At 40.3% G+C, this 25,281-nt stretch overlaps 1 protein-coding gene across 1 annotated transcript; it reads right to left on the bottom strand.

Annotated features, from left to right (window-relative positions):
- Positions 1-10,899: 10,899 nt before the first annotated feature.
- Positions 10,900-13,291, bottom strand: LOC135574749 (perforin-1-like). The gene is made up of 3 exons (XM_065026860.1): positions 13,184-13,291; positions 12,571-12,771; positions 10,900-12,032 (listed from the first exon to the last, which is right to left on the bottom strand). Exons 2-3 carry the CDS (start codon positions 12,727-12,729, stop codon positions 11,772-11,774), a joined length of 420 nt encoding a protein of 139 aa, XP_064882932.1. The 5' UTR covers positions 12,730-12,771; positions 13,184-13,291; the 3' UTR covers positions 10,900-11,771.
- Between the last annotated feature and the right edge of the window lie 11,990 nt (positions 13,292-25,281).

Below are 25,281 nucleotides of genomic sequence, written 5' to 3'. Positions count from 1 at the left end.
CACAATATACCCTCAACATACTCAAACAGATTTTTGTCCCAAATGACACCCTATTCCCTACATAGTGCTCTACTTTTGACCAGGGCCCTATAGATCCTGGTCAAAAGTAGTGCACCATCTAGGCCAGGGTGTCATTTGGGACACAGTGGGCCAATGGAGACAGGTGGCCTGTTCTCAGTGATGCCTCAACCAATGAGATAGCACTCTGTTGCTAAACAACAGCAACACCTACAAGTATTATTAACCTCTCTGATGCTGATGAATGAAGGCCAGGCTTTTGAATTAACACTTTGTGGGCTAGTTTTCTGGACACAAATTAAACTTGGTCCTGGACTACAAAGAAAAGCCCTTTCAACAGGGATTCTACATTAAGTGTGCTTTTAAGTTCAGCACTAGGCTTAATCTGGGTCATCAGACCTCAATGCTCATAAAGAGAAATCCATGAAAATTCAAATTCATAATCACTGACATATTAAGATAAAAAGTAAACACTTTACGCGATGAAATAAATATCCAGACTGAGACCATAACACTGAGATGCAGCTTTCTTTATTGATGCCATCGTCATATCAGATGAGTGATCCAATATTCAGTAGGGACAAGGTCCCAGGGAGCATTTGGCATATGATCAGTTATTGGGGTTAGTTCATTAACAAATGCACTTAAATATGACAGACATTGTGATAGGGGTGAGTACATAGTATGTGCGTCTCTAAGGTCAAGAGGGTGTTTGGAATGAGCGTGGGGTCAAAGGTCAGCGTCGTGTAACGGTTGAGGTCCTTGCTGGTCAGGGGCATAAAACAAATCACATTTAATAAAGCACATTGCATGCATGTCGTTGTATATGCGGGTCTAAGGGGGAAAAAAATGGCTTTTCAAATCTGATTCCATGAAATGCAATGTCATTTTACATGACTGGAGACGTTACAAGAATGTTTTTTAATAGCACACAAATGACCAAAATGGCTACTCCGACGTCGACATACTGAGATGAGTTAAACAAATGACGCGGTCTTTAAATGCAACCCTGTAGCATAGGCCAATGAAAAGTATGGATGCACAGATTGTATGAGGAGGAAATGATACTTCACCAACTTTCCAGTGGCACCCAGTCATCCTGTAATGGGTGCGTGTTGGTGGCAGGGAAGTCAGGCGCAGGAGACTGAACTTGGTATAAACAGAGCAGTTTAATAAATGCTAAAAAACTCAGAAAACCAATATATACAAAAATAATATAAACGGGTACAAAACCCATCGCACTCCAGAACATGACTTGAGTAAAACATTCAACAAACAATCACCGACAAACACATGAGGGTTAAATACACAACATGTACAGATACATTGACAAACACATGAGGGGAAACAGAGGGTTAAATACACAACATGTACAGATACATTGACAAACACATGAGGGGAAACAGAGGGTTAAATACACAACATGTACAGATACATTGACAAACACATGAGGGTTAAATACACAACATGTACAGATACATTGACAAACACATGAGGGTTAAATACACAACATGTACAGATACATTGACAAACACATGAGGGTTAAATACACAACATGTACAGATACATTGACAAACACATGAGGGGAAACAGAGGGTTAAATACACAACATGTAATTGATGGGATTGGAACCAGGTGTGAAGGAAGACAAGACAAAACCAATGGAAAATGAAAAATGGATCAGCGAAGGCTAGAAGGCCGGTTACGTCGACCGCCCGAACAAGGAGAGGGGCCAACTTCAGCGGAAGTCGTGACACATCCAAACTGTTTTTTCCCCGCAATTGCATTTTTTATATTATGAAAGGCCTTTTAGCTGCTGACTGCTGTTCATTGACAGACACATTGACAGACACATTGACAGACACATTGACAGCCATATTGACAGACACATTGACAGACACTTTGACAGCCACATTGACAGACACATCGACAGACACATCGACAGCCACATCGACGGACACATTGACAGACACATTGACGGACACTTTGACGGACACATTGACGGACACATTGACGGACACATTGACGGCCACATTGACGGACACATTGACAGACACTTTGACAGCCACATTGACAGACACATTGACAGACACATTGACAGACACATTGACAGCCACATTGACGGACACTTTGACGGACACATTGACGGACACATTGACGGACACATTGACGGCCACATTGACGGACACATTGACAGACACTTTGACAGCCACATTGACAGACACATTGACAGACACATTGACAGCCACATTGACAGCCACTTTGACAGCCACATTGACAGCCACATTGACAGACACATTGACAGACACATTGACAGCCATATTGACAGACACATTGACAGACACTTTGACAGCCACATTGACAGACACATCGACAGACACATCGACAGCCACATTGACAGACACAACTCAACAGTCAGCTGTTCGATATTTGCCCCATGGGCTGCCCAATTGTGGGATTCCCGACAGTAGGCCTATATGTGCTATGGCTAAATGATGCTCTCTGGTGAAGTATTTTCAATGATTTAATTTATTTCTGTACAGACAGGAGCAATTAGGCCTTTATCATTTAACAAATGTATTTGACTTGATCTGCAGCACTTACAGTTTATTGTGGCTATGTTTTCATCCCCAAGGCCAAATAATCAACACTTCTTGTTATTCAAAAATAAAGGAGGACCAAGGCACTCTTCATATAATTAATTACAATGCCTTTATTAGTATGGCATGTTCAATAGAAACAAAAAACGACGAGTTTCGGCTGCATGGTCTTCGTCAGGGAGGACAACAAAAACGACGCTGCGTTTCGGCTGCATGGTCTTCGTCAGGGAGGACAACAAAAAACGACGCGTTTCGGCTTTATGGTCTTCGTCAGTGATAGAGGAATTCTAAATTCCTTTAATGTTTTAATTGCCAAAACCAATTAGCACTCATTTCTAATTCATTTAATGAGTTGTAAGTTCATTAATTATGCATGAAGTAGATCGAGACCAGTCTTAAAAGCCAGGTTAAAGAGCGTTTAATTCCAGAGAGTACTGACCCAAAATACAAAGAACATTACATTTTAAAGAAAGAAGACATAAAATGACGTCATCAGTTACACCCCCTCTCTCCGATTCTCACAAGAACCCATTGTTTTAGGAATGGAACATTTTCCCAGGCATTTCTTATCTGTCTGAAAAGCCACAGCATCCCTCCCTAACCTTCCCAGTAGACACAGACACAATTCATTTCTGCTTACATTTTCAGTAACAGTACAATTAAGAACCCATACTTTTCAAATCATAACATAATAGTATTAGCATAAATGGTTCTAATCATTAATGAATACATAATTGATCATCTAAACTATATTTTCCTCTATCAGTCAGGGAGGACAACAAAAAACGACGCGTTTCGGCTGCATGGTCTTCGTCAGGGAGGACAACAAAAACGACGCGTTTCGGCTGCATGGTCTTCGTCAGGGAGGACAACAAAAAGTACTACCTTTTAGTGTTCTGATACTTCTAGCTTGGAGTTGTATTTTTATGATAACTTAGCTACAGTATTTCACCTTTTAATGTGTATAGTATTGCTCACTAGGTGTGTCCAATCAATTTTGTAACCACTCCCTCTTCCAAATAGGGCTAATTGGAAAAGCTGTTCAAAAGAGGACATTGTATTCCTTTTTATTTTTGTCCTCCCTGACGAAGGCCATGCAGCCGAAACGCATCGTAAAAAAAGCAACAACTTTGTTTCTATTGAACATGCCATGCTAATAAAGGCATTTTAATTAATTATATGAAGACTGCCTTGGTTCTCCTTTCTTTTTAATGACCAATTGACCCCTTTTACCAAAGAGCACCTTCTGTCTACCAAAATGTACTATTGAGTACCTTAGTAGCTCTTCCCTTCCTCCTCTTTCTACTTCTAGTTATTTGTTCAATGGATTGTGGTCAGGATCCCATGAGGTTATTGCATAGGTACGCCTCCTTTTATAATAACATCCTATTTAAAACAGTCTATCAGCAAGTAGCCTACAATTTCAAGAGAGTAAAGTCAGTAAGACAATGAACAAGTATTTGTATCTTATCAATTATTTTCCTTTTTTAGCCCATAGTGGTTTAGTTATATTGTCATAGAAACGATGCAGGCCCTTTTTTAAACAATTGTAGCACAGGTTCTATGTTCATAATGCTAATAAGAAAAGATATCAAATTACTTGAACAGCCTTTGGGAAAAGTGTAAAAATATATACAGTATTTGCATCAGTAGACTAAGTGACTGAAATGCATCAGAAACGTATTGGAGGGTTCAGGAAGGCGTCAAGGAGGCTAATCAGGAAGCGGCTACAGGTCTAATGTGTGCAGAGAAGAAGTGCATTGCTTTGACTTGCTAGACTAATGATCATGAGCACTCACCTCAACTTAGCTAACATTTTCCCAGGCTAATATTTTACCCAGTATCCAAATGGAGAGTCAGTGAAAACAAACGTATGACATTGATTTATCAAGATGAGTTCCCTTGCTTGTCTCAAAGATGCGCAATGGCGCTGTCCCAATCAAACCGGTGCTGGAATGCTCAGGTGACCACACACCGCGTATGATTTACATGTAAACAGTGGAGTCGCCTAGTGGAGCACAATGTTATATTATTACATCATCATGTATTATAACCAGTGGCGCACAATATTATATTATTACATCATCATGTATTATAACCAGTGGAGTCGCCTGGTGGAGCGCAATGTTATATTATTACATCATCATGTATTATAACCAGTGGAGTCACCTGGTGGAGCGCAATGTTATATTATTACATCATCATGTATTATAACCAGTGGAGTAGCCTGGTGGAGCGCAATGTTATATTATTACATCATCATGTATTATAACCAGTGGAGTAGCCTAGTGGAGCACAATGTTATATTATTACATCATCATGTATTATAACCAGTGGAGTAGCCTAGTGGAGCACAATGTTATATTATTACATCATCATGTATTATAACCAGTGGAGTAGCCTAGTGGAGCGCAATGTTATATTATTACATCATCATGTAGTATAACCAGTGGAGTAGCCTAGTGGAGCACAATGTTGTATTATTACATCATCATGTATTATAACCAGTGGAGAAGCCTAGTGGAGCACAATGTTATATTATTACATCATCATGTAGTATAACCAGTGGAGAAGCCTAGTGGAGCACAATGCTATATTATTACATCATCATGTATTATAACCAGTGGAGAAGCCTAGTGGAGCACAATGTTATATTATTACATCATCATGTAGTATAACCAGTGGAGAAGCCTAGTGGAGCACAATGCTATATTATTACATCATCATGTATTATAACCAGTGGAGAAGCCTAGTGGAGCACAATGTTATATTATTACATCATCATGTATTATAACCAGTGGAGTAGCCTAGTGGAGCACAATGTTATATTATTACATCATCATGTATTATAACCAGTGGAGAAGCCTAGTGGAGCACAATGTTATATTATTACATCATCATGTATTATAACCAGTGGAGAAGCCTAGTGGAGCACAATGTTATATTATTACATCATCATGTATTATAACCAGTGGAGAAGCCTAGTGGAGCACAATGTTATATTATTACATCATCATGTAGTATAACCAGTGGAGAAGCGTAGTGGAGCACAATGTTATATTATTACATCATCATGTAGTATAACCAGTGGAGAAGCCTAGTGGAGCACAATGTTATATTATTACATCATCATGTATTATAACCAGTGGAGAAGCCTAGTGGGGCACAATGTTATATTATTACATCATCATGTATTATAACCAGTGGAGTCGCCTGGTGGAGCGCAATGTTATATTATTACATCATCATGTATTATAACCAGTGGAGAAGCCTAGTGGAGCACAATGTTATATTATTACATCATCATGTATTATAACCAGTGGAGAAGCCTAGTGGAGCACAATGTTATATTATTACATCATCATGTATTATAACCAGTGGAGTAGCCTAGTGGAGCACAATGTTATATTATTACATCATCATGTATTATAACCAGTGGAGAAGCCTAGTGGAGCACAATGTTATATTATTACATCATCATGTATTATAACCAGTGGAGAAGCCTAGTGGAGCACAATGTTATATTATTACATCATCATGTATTATAACCAGTGGAGTAGCCTAGTGGAGCACAATGTTATATTATTACATCATCATGTATTATAACCAGTGGAGAAGCCTAGTGGAGCACAATGTTATATTATTACATCATCATGTATTATAACCAGTGGAGTAGCCTAGTGGAGCACAATGTTATATTATTACATCATCATGTATTATAACCAGTGGAGAAGCCTAGTGGAGCACAATGTTATATTATTACATCATCATGTATTATAACCAGTGGAGTAGCCTAGTGGAGCACAATGTTATATTATTACATCATCATGTATTATAACCAGTGGAGTAGCCTAGTGGAGCGCAATGTTATATTATTACATCATCATGTAGTATAACCAGTGGAGTAGCCTAGTGGAGCACAATGTTGTATTATTACATCATCATGTATTATAACCAGTGGAGAAGCCTAGTGGAGCACAATGTTATATTATTACATCATCATGTAGTATAACCAGTGGAGAAGCCTAGTGGAGCACAATGCTATATTATTACATCATCATGTATTATAACCAGTAGAGAAGCCTAGTGGAGCACAATGTTATATTATTACATCATCATGTAGTATAACCAGTGGAGAAGCCTAGTGGAGCACAATGCTATATTATTACATCATCATGTATTATAACCAGTGGAGAAGCCTAGTGGAGCACAATGTTATATTATTACATCATCATGTATTATAACCAGTGGAGTAGCCTAGTGGAGCACAATGTTATATTATTACATCATCATGTATTATAACCAGTGGAGAAGCCTAGTGGAGCACAATGTTATATTATTACATCATCATGTATTATAACCAGTGGAGAAGCCTAGTGGAGCACAATGTTATATTATTACATCATCATGTATTATAACCAGTGGAGAAGCCTAGTGGAGCACAATGTTATATTTTTACATCATCATGTAGTATAACCAGTGGAGAAGCGTAGTGGAGCACAATGTTATATTATTACATCATCATGTAGTATAACCAGTGGAGAAGCCTAGTGGAGCACAATGTTATATTATTACATCATCATGTATTATAACCAGTGGAGAAGCCTAGTGGGGCACAATGTTATATTATTACATCATCATGTATTATAACCAGTGGAGTCGCCTGGTGGAGCGCAATGTTATATTATTACATCATCATGTATTATAACCAGTGGAGAAGCCTAGTGGAGCACAATGTTATATTATTACATCATCATGTATTATAACCAGTGGAGTAGCCTAGTGGAGCACAATGTTATATTATTACATCATCATGTATTATAACCAGTGGAGAAGCCTAGTGGAGCACAATGTTATATTATTACATCATCATGTATTATAACCAGTGGAGAAGCCTAGTGGAGCACAATGTTATATTATTACATCATCATGTATTATAACCAGTGGAGTAGCCTAGTGGAGCACAATGTTATATTATTACATCATCATGTATTATAACCAGTGGAGAAGCCTAGTGGAGCACAATGTTATATTATTACATCATCATGTATTATAACCAGTGGAGTAGCCTAGTGGAGCACAATGTTATATTATTACATCATCATGTATTATAACCAGTGGAGAAGCCTAGTGGAGCACAATGTTATATTATTACATCATCATGTATTATAACCAGTGGAGTAGCCTAGTGGAGCACAATGTTATATTATTACATCATCATGTATTATAACCAGTGGAGAAGCCTAGTGGAGCACAATGTTATATTATTACATCATCATGTATTATAACCAGTGGAGAAGCCTAGTGGAGCACAATGTTATATTATTACATCATCATGTATTATAACCAGTGGAGAAGCCTAGTGGAGCACAATGTTATATTATTACATCATCATGTAGTATAACCAGTGGAGTAGCCTAGTGGAGCACAATGTTATATTATTACATCATCATGTATTATAACCAGTGGAGTAGCCTAGTGGAGCACAATGTTATATTATTACATCATCATGTATTATAACCAGTGGAGTAGCCTAGTGGAGCACAATGTTATATTATTACATCATCATGTATTATAACCAGTGGAGAAGCCTAGTGGAGCGCAATGGAATTTCTTAGTGTCCCCAAACTTTTGAACGGTAGTGTACACTCAGCCTCTTGTAAATTGAAGGAAAATAATGAGAACACAGAGAGATGAAATAAAAATGATTTTTGGGGAAGCTTGGCTTCCCTTGGCATCCATGAATACATGCTACTGCCTTTCACAGAAAAGTTAGCAAATAACAAATAATAGATACAAATGATATACTTACTCATGATATACTTACTCATGATATACTTACTCATGATATACTTACTCATGATATACTTACTCATGATATACTTCAGTCTTCATAAAACAATTCATTTTTACCATATTTTTATTGTTGTTGAAATAACAGCTAGCCTACAATTTGACAACGAGGTGTTTATCATCTTTAGCGTGGCAGAATTCTCATCATTATTTTTCACCTGTTAATCCCAGACTCCCAGTAACCAACCAGTAACCTCTCTCTTAAAGCTCATTGGAGGAGAAGATCCAATGTCCCTCCCATGGACCTTCTCCTCCAATGATCTTTAAGATGAATTGAGGAAACAAGGAGGCAGGAAGTAAGGATTTGACAGCCAGTAATGTTTTCATACACAGCCAGTCCAATGTGTCCATAAAGGGAGGTTACTAGTTCTTTACAATAATTTCATCCCAAATGGCACCCTATTCCCTATATAGTGCACTACTTTAGACCAGGGCCCATAGAGTGGGTAGCGCACTACACAGGGAATAGGGTGCCATTTGGAACACAAACAGGGACTAATAGCTGAGTGACGTATCATGTGTCATCATGACGTATTCCCACAGCAACACATTTTTCCACACCTGTGTTTGTTCAAGCTGGCCTGAAATGTGTTTGGTACGCCTCGTTCAACCTCGTTCTGCCTCGTTTCCTTACTCGTTTCCTTACAGCACAAGAAGAATCCAGCTTAGCTATCTGTACATCTGGCCGGGTACACCACAAATAGCTGAATACTGCTTTCTTACTTAATCACAATCCCCCAAAAACAACAACCTTCTTTGCAGGGGAAATGCTATATTATTTGATTGTTTACATTTTTAACAGTTGTGAAAGAGAACCAATGTTGAATCATGAAGATGCTGCTAATTAGATACTATGACAGTAAACAAACACATTTAGCTTAAAAGGTTTTCTTAATTTCTCTCTCTAGGAATTGTACTATTTTTCTCAAAAACATTCCGTTTTCTCTAACAGAGGTTCAATTACCTTGTTGAAATCATAATTCCACAGTTTTATTGACAATTTGTGGCAAAAGTCCGGTCTCCACACTAAACATGGTAAGAGACTATGATTGAAAAGATGTAAGCCTCATTGTCAAATTGTAGGCTAGCTGTTATTTCTATAACATGAATATGGTAATTTGGTATTTCAGTGAAGAACTAGAGAGAGCCAGACTGAGACCATTGTGCAGGGAAACAAGATTTGTATTAATTGATGTCATACTAAAGTGAGGATCAGAGCAGGCCAGACACAGTGGCAGCAGGCCAGACACAGTGACAGCAGGCCAGACACAGTGACAGCAGGCCAGACACAGTGACAGCAGGCCAGACACAGTGACAGCAGGCCAGACACAGTGGCAGCAGGCCAGACACAGTGACAGCAGGCCAGACACAGTGACAGCAGGCCAGACACAGTGACAGCAGGCCAGACACAGTGACAGCAGGCCAGACACACTGACAGCAGGCCAGACACAGTGGCAGCAGGCCAGACACAGTGACAGCAGGCTAGACACAGTGACAGCAGGCCAGACACAGTGACAGCAGGCCAGACACAGTGACAGCAGGCCAGACACAGTGGCAGCAGGCTAGACACAGTGGCAGCAGGCTAGACACAGTGACAGCAGGCCAGACACAGTGACAGCAGGCCAGACACAGTGACAGCAGGCCAGACACAGTGACAGCAGGCCAGACACAGTGGCAGCAGGCCAGACACAATGACAGCAGGCCAGACACAGTGACAGCAGGCCAGACACAGTGACAGCAGGCCAGACACAGTGACAGCAGGCCAGACACAGTGACAGCAGGCCAGACACAGTGACAGCAGGCCAGACACAGTGGCAGCAGGCTAGACACAGTGGCAGCAGGCCAGACACAGTGACAGCAGGCCAGACACAGTGACAGCAGGCCAGACACAGTGACAGCAGGCTAGACACAGTGACAGCAGGCCAGACACCAGTGAGTGACAAATGTTAACTCATTCACTACTGCAGTTCTAAGGTAAATGTGTAGACACTAATTACAATGAACTAACTGTAGGGGGGAGGTGGAGTTTTGTACTGCTCAATGTTCTAGAATCGAGTCTGTTATGATGAGTCTGAGGATGAGGTCAGGGGGAGGACGGTTTTTCAGCTCAGTTTGAAGAAAATGAGAAATCCATGTCAGAGGATAGGGGTTAGATGGGGGCCGGATGTTGTTGTTGGTAAGAGCAGGCATACTCTCTAGTTGAGGGTGTAAGGAATCAATAATATGTATAAAACCCTAGATGACTACAATTGGCCGCTGTTTGGAAGCCACTGCGCAGCCATTCAACTCCTTCACCATTCAACTCCTTCACCATTCAACTCCTTCACCATTCAACTCCTTCACCATTCAACTCCTTCACCATTCAACTCTTTCACCATTCAACTCCTTCACCATTCAACTCCTTCACCATTGTAAAAACAATTTGGGATTATATAGAAATACATTTATTGTTGTCAACATTTGTTTTTGCCAAGTATAATCTATTATATATGCCTTAATGCATACTTTTAAAGTATAATAAAGTAGCGTTTTTAGAGAGTACCAATGTTACTGTCCCCACTACAACAAAGAAAGACTTAAATACATGTAATTTTGTCCGTGACATCCTATGGAGGGCTGCTCTTTATGAGGAGAACCGATATGGCGGCTGGCTTCAATAAGGTTTGATTTGATTTGATTTGGAATGAGAAAGCAATGTAACAGATGAGGGGTCAGACAATGGAGGAGGAGGTCTAGCTACTCTAGCTGAGTATTGTTGGATTACAGTAGTTGATGGAGGGGCTCTATGCTAGGCTAGGTGCTCTAGGGTGTAGGGTAGGACTAATACATGGTCTACTATAGAGGCTCTAGGGTGTAGGAGTAGTACAGGGTCTACTGTAAGAGCTCTAGGGTGTAGGACTAGTACAGGGTCTATTGTAGAGGCTCTAGGGTGTAGGACTAGTACAGGGTCTACTGTAGAGGCTCTAGGGTATAGGAGTAGTACAGGGTATACTGTAGGGGATCTAGGGTGTAGGAGTAGTACAGGGTCTACTCTAGAGGCTCTAGGGTGTAGGAGTAGTACAGGGTCTACTGTAGGGGCTCTAGGGTGTAGGACTAGTACAGGGTCTACTGTAGAGGCTCTAGGGTGTAGGACTAGTACAGGGTCTACTGTAGAGGCTCTAGGGTATAGGAGTAGTACAGGGTCTACTGTAGGGGATCTAGGGTGTAGGAGTAGTACAGGGTCTACTCTAGAGGCTCTAGGGTGTAGGAGTAGTACAGGGTCTACTGTAGAGGCTCTAGGGTGTAGGAGTAGTACAGGGTCTACTGTAGAGGCTCTAGGGTGTAGGAGTAGTTCAGGATCCCGCCTGTCTTCAGGAAACATTTATGTTGCCAAGTTCCAATCTTGATGGCGCGCTCGCAGGTCCCCAGCAGGTTGTCGAAGAAAATGTCGCTGTCGTACACCTCCAACCTCAAGATGTTGTTCTCACGGGCGTTGAGGAAGCTGAACTCCTCCTTCCAGCTGGGGTCGTGGTTGTTGTTCTTCACCTCTGTCCTCCCGAGAAAGCCGTGCGCTCTGAACACCTGGATAATAATGAGAATGGGTTGGGAGTGATCAGTGTGATCAGCCAAGGAGAGCAGATCAGGAGAGCAGATGACCAGCAGAGAGCAGATCAGGAGAGCATTGTCTCTTTCTTCAAACTTTGGATTTAATTAAATTAATGACACACGATTTGGTTCAGGACTCCAGCCCTGCAGGTGGCAGTAAATTACATATATAAGCTTTGTGAAAATTGACTACTTAAAAATGGAGATGGCTTTAATGGCGCTGCCCATGCTCAGATACAAAGACGAGTCCTCTAACTAACTCTATGAATTCTGATATTAATGCTGAAAATGATCCTAATATTTTTGTACCTTTATTTAACTAGGCAAGTCAGTTAAGAATAAATTCTTATTTACAATGACAAACCCTCCTCTGACCCGGACGACGCTGGGCCAATAGTACGCCGCCCAATGAGACTCCCAATCACGGCCGGTTGTCTTGCCCGGGATCGAATAATCCTAACATCACACATCAGCTATCATGGTGGACAGGTGACTCAGGTGAGGAGAGATTTACCTCGACGTAGGCATCAGGGGTCCCTAGCAGGCTGCTCTGCAGGTCAGTGGCATGGAGGTTGAACACCTTGAGGACCATAGGTTCCTCTGCTGCATAGATCTGGACCACAGTCAGAACACACACCACCAGCAGGCACCACGGGAGAGAGGAGGAGGACATGTCTCTCAGTCTGATAGGGCTTGATCCGTGGAGAGAAGACAACTAGAGAGAGAGGGGGGGATAGGGAGATGAAAGGAGAAAATATAAGCACATCACCTGTTTCCCTAAGAGCATGTCACAGAGCATGAAGAGCAAGAAAAGAGACATTAAAATACATACATAATTAGAAGATAGAAGGAACAGGATATATCAGGACAATACCCACTGGTCACAGTTCAAAGTCTACTTCTGATTTACATTTGGTTGTCGTTGGATTTAGGTTACATTGATTACTTTTTGCAAATTCAGAATTCCACGTTGATTCAAAGTCATCACATAGATTTTTGTATTTTTGTGGAAACAATGTTTATTCAACCAGTTTTTGCCCAGTGAGTTCTATACATAATGTCCATTTTCAAATATAATACATTATAAAGTAAACTCTCGTTACATGACTCCCAAAAGGTCATAATACCTGTGTTCTGTAGAGTCTGGAGACGAGTCTGTCTGTCTTAGGGGGAAACAACCACTTCTGGGTTTTCCTATGCCCTCTCACTGTTTATAAAGACCTCACCTGTGCATCCACAATATACCCTCAACATACTCAAACAGATTCTTTGTCCCAAATGACACCCTATTCCCTACATAGTGCTCTACTTTTGACCAGGGCCCTATAGATCCTGGTCAAAAGTAGTGCACCATCTAGGCCAGGGTGTCATTTGGGACACAGTGGGCCAATGGAGACAGGTGGCCTGTTCTCAGTGATGCCTCAACCAATGAGATAGCACTCTGTTGCTAAACAACAGCAACACCTACAAGTATTATTAACCTCTCTGATGCTGATGAATGAAGGCCAGGCTTTTGAATTAACACTTTGTGGGCTAGTTTTCTGGACACAAATTAAACTTGGTCCTGGACTACAAAGAAAAGCCCTTTCAACAGGGATTCTACATTAAGTGTGCTTTTAAGTTCAGCACTAGGCTTAATCTGGGTCATCAGACCTCAATGCTCATAAAGAGAAATCCATGAAAATTCAAATTCATAATCACTGACATATTAAGATAAAAAGTAAACACTTTACGCGATGAAATAAATATCCAGACTGAGACCATAACACTGAGATGCAGCTTTCTTTATTGATGCCATCGTCATATCAGATGAGTGATCCAATATTCAGTAGGGACAAGGTCCCAGGGAGCATTTGGCATATGATCAGTTATTGGGGTTAGTTCATTAACAAATGCACTTAAATATGACAGACATTGTGATAGGGGTGAGTACATAGTATGTGCGTCTCTTAGGTCAAGAGGGTGTTTGGAATGAGCGTGGGGTCAAAGGTCAGCGTCGTGTAACGGTTGAGGTCCTTGCTGGTCAGGGGCATAAAACAAATCACATTTAATAAAGCACATTGCATGCATGTCGTTGTATATGCGGGTCTAAGGGGGAAAAAATGGCTTTTCAAATCTGATTCCATGAAATGCAATGTCATTTTACATGACTGGAGACGTTACAAGAACGTTTTTTAATAGCACACAAATGACCAAAATGGCTACTCCGACGTCGACATACTGAGATGAGTTAAACAAATGACGCGGTCTTTAAATGCAACCCTGTAGCATAGGCCAATGAAAAGTATGGATGCACAGATTGTATGAGGAGGAAATGATACCTCCAATTGCTCTTAAATACAAGTAAAACTAAATGCATGCTCTTCAACCGATCGCTACCTGCACCTACCCGCCTGTCCAACATCACTACTCTGGACGGCTCTGACTTAGAATACGTGGACAACTACAAATACTTAGGTGTCTGGTTAGACTGTAAACTCTCCTTCCAGACCCATATCAAACATCTCCAATCCAAAGTTAAATCTAGAATTGGCTTCCTATTTCGCAACAAAGCATCCTTCACTCATGCTGCCAAACATACCCTTGTAAAATTGACCATCCTACCAATCCTCGACTTTGGCGATGTCATTTACAAAATAGCCTCCAATACCCTACTCAACAAATTGGATGCAGTCTATCACAGTGCTATCCGTTTTGTCACCAAAGCCCCATATACTACCCACCATTGCGACCTGTACGCTCTCGTTGGCTGGCCCTCGCTTCATACTCGTCGCCAAACCCACTGGCTCCATGTCATCTACAAGACCCTGCTAGGTAAAGTCCCCCTTATCTCAGCTCGCTGGTCACCATAGCATCTCCCACCTGTAGCACACGCTCCAGCAGGTATATCTCTCTAGTCACCCCCAAAACCAATTCTTTCTTTGGCCGCCTCTCCTTCCAGTTCTCTGCTGCCAATGACTGGAACGAACTACAAAAATCTCTTAAATTGGAAACACTTATCTCCCTCACTAGCTTTAAGCACCAACTGTCAGAGCATCTTACAGATTACTGCACCTGTACATAGCCCACCTATAATTTAGCCCAAACAACTACCTCTTTCCCAACTGTATTTAATTTATTTATTTATTTTGCTCCTTTGCACCCCATTATTTTTATTTCTACTTTGCACATTCTTCCATTGCAATACTACCATTCCAGTGTTTTACTTGCTATATTGTATTTACTTTGCCACCATGGCCTTTTTGCCTTTACCTCCCTTCTCACCTAATTTGCTCACATTGTATATAGACTTTTTTTTATTATTTTTTTTTACTGTATTATTGACTGTATGTTTGTTTTACTCCATGTGTAACTCTGTGTCGTTGTATGTGTCGAACTGCTTTGCTTTATCTTGGCCAGGTCGCAATTGTAAATGAGAACTTGTTCTCAACTTGCCTACCTGGTTAAATAAAGGTGAAATAAATAAATACTTCACCAACTTTCCAGTGGCACCCAGTCATCCTGTAATGGGTGCGTGTTGGTGGCAGGAAGTCAGGCGCAGGAGAGTGAACTTGGTATAAACAGAGCAGTTTAATAAATGCTAAAAACTCAGAAAACCAATATATACAAAAATAATATAAACGGGTACAAAACCCATCGCACTCCAGAACATGACTTGAGTAAAACATTCAACAAACAATCACCGACAAACACATGAGGGTTAAATACACAACATGTACAGATACATTGACAAACACATGAGGGGAAACAGAGGGTTAAATACACAACATGTACAGATACATTGACAAACACATGAGGGTTAAATACACAACATGTACAGATACATTGACAAACACATGAGGGTTAAATACACAACATGTACAGATACATTGACAAACACATGAGGGGAAACAGAGGGTTAAATACACAACATGTACAGATACATTGACAAACACATGAGGGGAAACAGACAAACACATGAGGGAAACAGAGGGTTAAATACACAACATGTACAGATACATTGACAAACACATGAGGGGAAACAGAGGGTTAAATACACAACATGTAATTGATGGGATTGGAACCAGGTGTGAAGGAAGACAAGACAAAACCAATGGAAAATGAAAAATGGATCAGCGAAGGCTAGAAGGCCGGTTACGTCGACCGCCCGAACAAGGAGAGGGGCCAACTTCAGCGGAAGTCGTGACACATCCAAACTGTTTTTTCCCCGCAATTGCATTTTTTATATTATGAAAGGCCTTTTAGCTGCTGACTGCTGTTCATTGACAGACACATTGACAGACACATTGACAGCCATATTGACAGACACATTGACAGACACTTTGACAGCCACATTGACAGACACATCGACAGACACATCGACAGCCACATCGACGGACACATTGACAGACACATTGACAGCCACATTGACGGACACTTTGACGGACACATTGACGGACACATTGACGGACACATTGACGGCCACATTGACGGACACATTGACGGACACATTGACGGACACATTGACGGCCACATTGATGGACACATCGACAGACACATCGACAGCCACATCGACAGACACATCGACAGCCACATTGACGGACACATCGACAGACACATCGACAGCCACATCGACAGCCACATCGACAGACACATTGACAGACACATTGACAGACACTTTGACAGCCACATTGACAGACACATTGACAGACACATTGACAGCCACATTGACAGCCACTTTGACAGCCACATTGACAGCCACATTGACAGACACATTGACAGACACATTGACAGCCATATTGACAGACACATTGACAGACACTTTGACAGCCACATTGACAGACACATCGACAGACACATCGACAGCCACATTGACAGACACAACTCAACAGTCAGCTGTTCGATATTTGCCCCATGGGCTGCCCAATTGTGGGATTCCCGACAGTAGGCCTATATGTGCTATGGCTAAATGATGCTCTCTGGTGAAGTATTTTCAATGATTTAATTTATTTCTGTACAGACAGGAGCAATTAGGCCTTTATCATTTAACAAATGTATTTGACTTGATCTGCAGCATTTACAGTTTATTGTGGCTATGTTTTCATCCCCAAGGCCAAATAATCAACACTTCTTGTTATTCAAAAATAAAGGAGGACCAAGGCACTCTTCATATAATTAATTACAATGCCTTTATTAGTATGGCATGTTCAATAGAAACAAAAAACGACGAGTTTCGGCTGCATGGTCTTCGTCAGGGAGGACAACAAAAAACGACGCGTTTCGGCTGCATGGTCTTCGTCAGGGAGGACAACAAAAAACGACGCGTTTCGGCTTTATGGTCTTCGTCAGTGATAGAGGAATTCTAAATTCCTTTAATGTTTTAATTGCCAAAACCAATTAGCACTCATTTCTAATTCATTTAATGAGTTGTAAGTTCATTAATTATGCATGAAGTAGATCGAGACCAGTCTTAAAAGCCAGGTTAAAGAGCGTTTAATTCCAGAGAGTACTGACCCAAAATACAAAGAACATTACATTTTAAAGAAAGAAGACATAAAATGACGTCATCAGTTACACCCCCTCTCTCCGATTCTCACAAGAACCCATTGTTTTAGGAATGGAACATTTTCCCAGGCATTTCTTATCTGTCTGAAAAGCCACAGCATCCCTCCCTAACCTTCCCAGTAGACACAGACACAATTCATTTCTGCTTACATTTTCAGTAACAGTACAATTAAGAACCCATACTTTTCAAATCATAACATAATAGTATTAGCATAAATGGTTCTAATCATTAATGAATACATAATTGATCATCTAAACTATATTTTCCTCTATCAGTCAGGGAGGACAACAAAAAACGACGCGTTTCGGCTGCATGGTCTTCGTCAGGGAGGACAACAAAAAACGACGCGTTTCGGCTGCATGGTCTTCGTCAGGGAGGACAACAAAAAGTACTACCTTTTAGTGTTCTGATACTTCTAGCTTGGAGTTGTATTTTTATGATAACTTAGCTACAGTATTTCACCTTTTAATGTGTATAGTATTGCTCACTAGGTGTGTCCAATCAATTTTGTAACCACTCCCTCTTCCAAATAGGGCTAATTGGAAAAGCTGTTCAAAAGAGGACATTGTATTCCTTTTTATTTTTGTCCTCCCTGACGAAGGCCATGCAGCCGAAACGCATCGTAAAAAAAACAACAACTTTGTTTCTATTGAACATGCCATGCTAATAAAGGCATTTTAATTAATTATATGAAGACTGCCTTGGTTCTCCTTTCTTTTTAATGACCAATTGACCCCTTTTACCAAAGAGCACCTTCTGTCTACCAAAATGTACTATTGAGTACCTTAGTAGCTCTTCCCTTCCTCCTCTTTCTACTTCTTGTTATTTGTTCAATGGATTGTGGTCAGGATCCCATGAGGTTATTGCATAGGTACGCCTCCTTTTATAATAACATCCTATTTAAAACAGTCTATCAGCAAGTAGCCTACAATTTCAAGAGAGTAAAGTCAGTAAGACAATGAACAAGTATTTGTATCTTATCAATTATTTTCCTTTTTTAGCCCATAGTGGTTTAGTTATATTGTCATAGAAACGATGCAGGCCCTTTTTTAAACAATTGTAGCACAGGTTCTATGTTCATAATGCTAATAAGAAAAGATATCAAATTACTTGAACAGCCTTTGGGAAAAGTGTAAAAATATATACAGTATTTGCATCAGTAGACTAAGTGACTGAAATGCATCAGAAACGTATTGGAGGGTTCAGGAAGGCGTCAAGGAGGCTAATCAGGAAGCGGCTACAGGTCTAATGTGTGCAGAGAAGAAGTGCATTGCTTTGACTTGCTAGACTAATGATCATGAGCACTCACCTCAACTTAGCTAACATTTTCCCAGGCTAATATTTTACCCAGTATCCAAATGGAGAGTCAGTGAAAACAAACGTATGTTAGCTAAGAGCACAATGTTATATTATTACATCATCATGTATTATAACCAGTGGCGCACAATATTATATTATTACATCATCATGTATTATAACCAGTGGAGTCGCCTGGTGGAGCGCAATGTTATATTATTACATCATCATGTATTATAACCAGTGGAGTCGCCTGGTGGAGCGCAATGTTATATTATTACATCATCATGTATTATAACCAGTGGAGTAGCCTGGTGGAGCGCAATGTTATATTATTACATCATCATGTATTATAACCAGTGGAGTAGCCTAGTGGAGCACAATGTTATATTATTACATCATCATGTATTATAACCAGTGGAGTAGCCTAGTGGAGCACAATGTTATATTATTACATCATCATGTATTATAACCAGTGGAGTAGCCTAGTGGAGCACAATGTTATATTATTACATCATCATGTAGTATAACCAGTGGAGTAGCCTAGTGGAGCACAATGTTGTATTATTACATCATCATGTATTATAACCAGTGGAGAAGCCTAGTGGAGCACAATGTTATATTATTACATCATCATGTAGTATAACCAGTGGAGAAGCCTAGTGGAGCACAATGCTATATTATTACATCATCATGTATTATAACCAGTGGAGAAGCCTAGTGGAGCACAATGTTATATTATTACATCATCATGTAGTATAACCAGTGGAGAAGCCTAGTGGAGCACAATGCTATATTATTACATCATCATGTATTATAACCAGTGGAGAAGCCTAGTGGAGCACAATGTTATATTATTACATCATCATGTATTATAACCAGTGGAGTAGCCTAGTGGAGCACAATGTTATATTATTACATCATCATGTATTATAACCAGTGGAGAAGCCTAGTGGAGCACAATGTTATATTATTACATCATCATGTATTATAACCAGTGGAGAAGCCTAGTGGAGCACAATGTTATATTATTACATCATCATGTATTATAACCAGTGGAGAAGCCTAGTGGAGCACAATGTTATATTATTACATCATCATGTAGTATAACCAGTGGAGAAGCCTAGTGGAGCACAATGTTATATTATTACATCATCATGTAGTATAACCAGTGGAGAAGCCTAGTGGAGCACAATGTTATATTATTACATCATCATGTATTATAACCAGTGGAGAAGCCTAGTGGGGCACAATGTTATATTATTACATCATCATGTATTATAACCAGTGGAGAAGCCTGGTGGAGCGCAATGTTATATTATTACATCATCATGTATTATAACCAGTGGAGAAGCCTAGTGGAGCACAATGTTATATTATTACATCATCATGTATTATAACCAGTGGAGAAGCCTAGTGGAGCACAATGTTATATTATTACATCATCATGTATTATAACCAGTGGAGTAGCCTAGTGGAGCACAATGTTATATTATTACATCATCATGTATTATAACCAGTGGAGAAGCCTAGTGGAGCACAATGTTATATTATTACATCATCATGTATTATAACCAGTGGAGAAGCCTAGTGGAGCACAATGTTATATTATTACATCATCATGTATTATAACCAGTGGAGTAGCCTAGTGGAGCACAATGTTATATTATTACATCATCATGTATTATAACCAGTGGAGAAGCCTAGTGGAGCACAATGTTATATTATTACATCATCATGTATTATAACCAGTGGAGTAGCCTAGTGGAGCACAATGTTATATTATTACATCATCATGTATTATAACCAGTGGAGAAGCCTAGTGGAGCACAATGTTATATTATTACATCATCATGTATTATAACCAGTGGAGTAGCCTAGTGGAGCACAATGTTATATTATTACATCATCATGTATTATAACCAGTGGAGTAGCCTAGTGGAGCGCAATGTTATATTATTACATCATCATGTAGTATAACCAGTGGAGTAGCCTAGTGGAGCACAATGTTGTATTATTACATCATCATGTATTATAACCAGTGGAGAAGCCTAGTGGAGCACAATGTTATATTATTACATCATCATGTAGTATAACCAGTGGAGAAGCCTAGTGGAGCACAATGCTATATTATTACATCATCATGTATTATAACCAGTGGAGAAGCCTAGTGGAGCACAATGTTATATTATTACATCATCATGTAGTATAACCAGTGGAGAAGCCTAGTGGAGCACAATGCTATATTATTACATCATCATGTATTATAACCAGTGGAGAAGCCTAGTGGAGCACAATGTTATATTATTACATCATCATGTATTATAACCAGTGGAGTAGCCTAGTGGAGCACAATGTTATATTATTACATCATCATGTATTATAACCAGTGGAGAAGCCTAGTGGAGCACAATGTTATATTATTACATCATCATGTATTATAACCAGTGGAGAAGCCTAGTGGAGCACAATGTTATATTATTACATCATCATGTATTATAACCAGTGGAGAAGCCTAGTGGAGCACAATGTTATATTATTACATCATCATGTAGTATAACCAGTGGGAAGCGTAGTGGAGCACAATGTTATATTATTACATCATCATGTAGTATAACCAGTGGAGAAGCCTAGTGGAGCACAATGTTATATTATTACATCATCATGTATTATAACCAGTGGAGAAGCCTAGTGGGGCACAATGTTATATTATTACATCATCATGTATTATAACCAGTGGAGTCGCCTGGTGGAGCGCAATGTTATATTATTACATCATCATGTATTATAACCAGTGGAGAAGCCTAGTGGAGCACAATGTTATATTATTACATCATCATGTATTATAACCAGTGGAGAAGCCTAGTGGAGCACAATGTTATATTATTACATCATCATGTATTATAACCAGTGGAGTAGCCTAGTGGAGCACAATGTTATATTATTACATCATCATGTATAATAACCAGTGGAGAAGCCTAGTGGAGCACAATGTTATATTATTACATCATCATGTATTATAACCAGTGGAGAAGCCTAGTGGAGCACAATGTTATATTATTACATCATCATGTATTATAACCAGTGGAGTAGCCTAGTGGAGCACAATGTTATATTATTACATCATCATGTATTATAACCAGTGGAGAAGCCTAGTGGAGCACAATGTTATATTATTACATCATCATGTATTATAACCAGTGGAGTAGCCTAGTGGAGCACAATGTTATATTATTACATCATCATGTATTATAACCAGTGGAGAAGCCTAGTGGAGCACAATGTTATATTATTACATCATCATGTATTATAACCAGTGGAGTAGCCTAGTGGAGCACAATGTTATATTATTACATCATCATGTATTATAACCAGTGGAGAAGCCTAGTGGAGCACAATGTTATATTATTACATCATCATGTATTATAACCAGTGGAGAAGCCTAGTGGAGCACAATGTTATATTATTACATCATCATGTATTATAACCAGTGGAGAAGCCTAGTGGAGCACAATGTTATATTATTACATCATCATGTAGTATAACCAGTGGAGTAGCCTAGTGGAGCACAATGTTATATTATTACATCATCATGTATTATAACCAGTGGAGTAGCCTAGTGGAGCACAATGTTATATTATTACATCATCATGTATTATAACCAGTGGAGTAGCCTAGTGGAGCACAATGTTATATTATTACATCATCATGTATTATAACCAGTGGAGAAGCCTAGTGGAGCGCAATGGAATTTCTTAGTGTCCCCAAACTTTTGAACGGTAGTGTACACTCAGCCTCTTGTAAATTGAAGGAAAATAATGAGAACACAGAGAGATGAAATAAAAATGATTTTTGGGGAAGCTTGGCTTCCCTTGGCATCCATGAATACATGCTACTGCCTTTCACAGAAAAGTTAGCAAATAACAAATAATAGATACAAATGATATACTTACTCATGATATACTTACTCATGATATACTTACTCATGATATACTTACTCATGATATACTTACTCATGATATACTTACTCATGATATACTTCAGTCTTCATAAAACAATTCATTTTTACCATATTTTTATTGTTGTTGAAATAACAGCTAGCCTACAATTTGACAACGAGGTGTTTATCATCTTTAGCGTGGCAGAATTCTCATCATTATTTTTCACCTGTTAATCCCAGACTCCCAGTAACCAACCAGTAACTCTCTCTTAAAGCTCATTGGAGGAGAAGATCCAATGTCCCTCCCATGGACCTTCTCCTCCAATGATCTTTAAGATGAATTGAGGAAACAAGGAGGCAGGAAGTAAGGATTTGACAGCCAGTAATGTTTTCATACACAGCCAGTCCAATGTGTCCATAAAGGGGAGGTTACTAGTTCTTTACAATAATTTCATCCCAAATGGCACCCTATTCCCTATATAGTGCACTACTTTAGACCAGGGCCCATAGAGTGGGTAGCGCACTACACAGGGAATAGGGTGCCATTTGGAACACAAACAGGGACTAATAGCTGAGTGACGTATCATGTGTCATCATGACGTATTCCCACAGCAACACATTTTTCCACACCTGTGTTTGTTCAAGCTGGCCTGAAATGTGTTTGGTACGCCTCGTTCAACCTCGTTCTGCCTCGTTTCCTTACTCGTTTCCTTACAGCACAAGAAGAATCCAGCTTAGCTATCTGTACATCTGGCCGGGTACACCACAAATAGCTGAATACTGCTTTCTTACTTAATCACAATCCCCAAAAACAACAACCTTCTTTGCAGGGGAAATGCTATATTATTTGATTGTTTACATTTTTAACAGTTGTGAAAGAGAACCAATGTTGAATCATGAAGATGCTGCTAATTAGATACTATGACAGTAAACAAACACATTTAGCTTAAAAGGTTTTCTTAATTTCTCTCTCTAGGAATTGTACTATTTTTCTCAAAAACATTCCGTTTTCTCTAACAGAGGTTCAATTACCTTGTTGAAATCATAATTCCACAGTTTTATTGACAATTTGTGGCAAAAGTCCGGTCTCCACACTAAACATGGTAAGAGACTATGATTGAAAAGATGTAAGCCTCATTGTCAAATTGTAGGCTAGCTGTTATTTCTATAACATGAATATGGTAATTTGGTATTTCAGTGAAGAACTAGAGAGAGCCAGACTGAGACCATTGTGCAGGGAAACAAGATTTGTATTAATTGATGTCATACTAAAGTGAGGATCAGAGCAGGCCAGACACAGTGGCAGCAGGCCAGACACAGTGACAGCAGGCCAGACACAGTGACAGCAGGCCAGACACAGTGACAGCAGGCCAGACACAGTGACAGCAGGCCAGACACAGTGGCAGCAGGCCAGACACAGTGACAGCAGGCCAGACACAGTGACAGCAGGCCAGACACAGTGACAGCAGGCCAGACACAGTGACAGCAGGCCAGACACACTGACAGCAGGCCAGACACAGTGGCAGCAGGCCAGACACAGTGACAGCAGGCTAGACACAGTGACAGCAGGCCAGACACAGTGACAGCAGGCCAGACACAGTGGCAGCAGGCTAGACACAGTGGCAGCAGGCTAGACACAGTGACAGCAGGCCAGACACAGTGACAGCAGGCCAGACACAGTGACAGCAGGCCAGACACAGTGACAGCAGGCCAGACACAGTGGCAGCAGGCCAGACACAATGACAGCAGGCCAGACACAGTGACAGCAGGCCAGACACAGTGACAGCAGGCCAGACACAGTGACAGCAGGCCAGACACAGTGACAGCAGGCCAGACACAGTGACAGCAGGCCAGACACAGTGGCAGCAGGCTAGACACAGTGGCAGCAGGCCAGACACAGTGACAGCAGGCCAGACACAGTGACAGCAGGCCAGACACAGTGACAGCAGGCTAGACACAGTGACAGCAGGCCAGACACCAGTGAGTGACAAATGTTAACTCATTCACTACTGCAGTTCTAAGGTAAATGTGTAGACACTAATTACAATGAACTAACTGTAGGGGGGAGGTGGAGTTTTGTACTGCTCAATGTTCTAGAATCGAGTCTGTTATGATGAGTCTGAGGATGAGGTCAGGGGGAGGACGGTTTTTCAGCTCAGTTTGAAGAAAATGAGAAATCCATGTCAGAGGATAGGGGTTAGATGGGGGCCGGATGTTGTTGTTGGTAAGAGCAGGCATACTCTCTAGTTGAGGGTGTAAGGAATCAATAATATGTATAAAACCCTAGATGACTACAATTGGCCGCTGTTTGGAAGCCACTGCGCAGCCATTCAACTCCTTCACCATTCAACTCCTTCACCATTCAACTCCTTCACCATTCAACTCCTTCACCATTCAACTCCTTCACCATTCAACTCCTTCACCATTGTAAAAACAATTTGGGA

This window comes from Oncorhynchus nerka, linkage group LG13 (genome assembly GCF_034236695.1).
Source record: "Oncorhynchus nerka isolate Pitt River linkage group LG13, Oner_Uvic_2.0, whole genome shotgun sequence".
In the NCBI taxonomy this organism is placed as follows: Eukaryota; Metazoa; Chordata; class Actinopteri; order Salmoniformes; family Salmonidae; genus Oncorhynchus; species Oncorhynchus nerka.
This window is presented reverse-complemented; position numbering and strand designations above follow the sequence as displayed.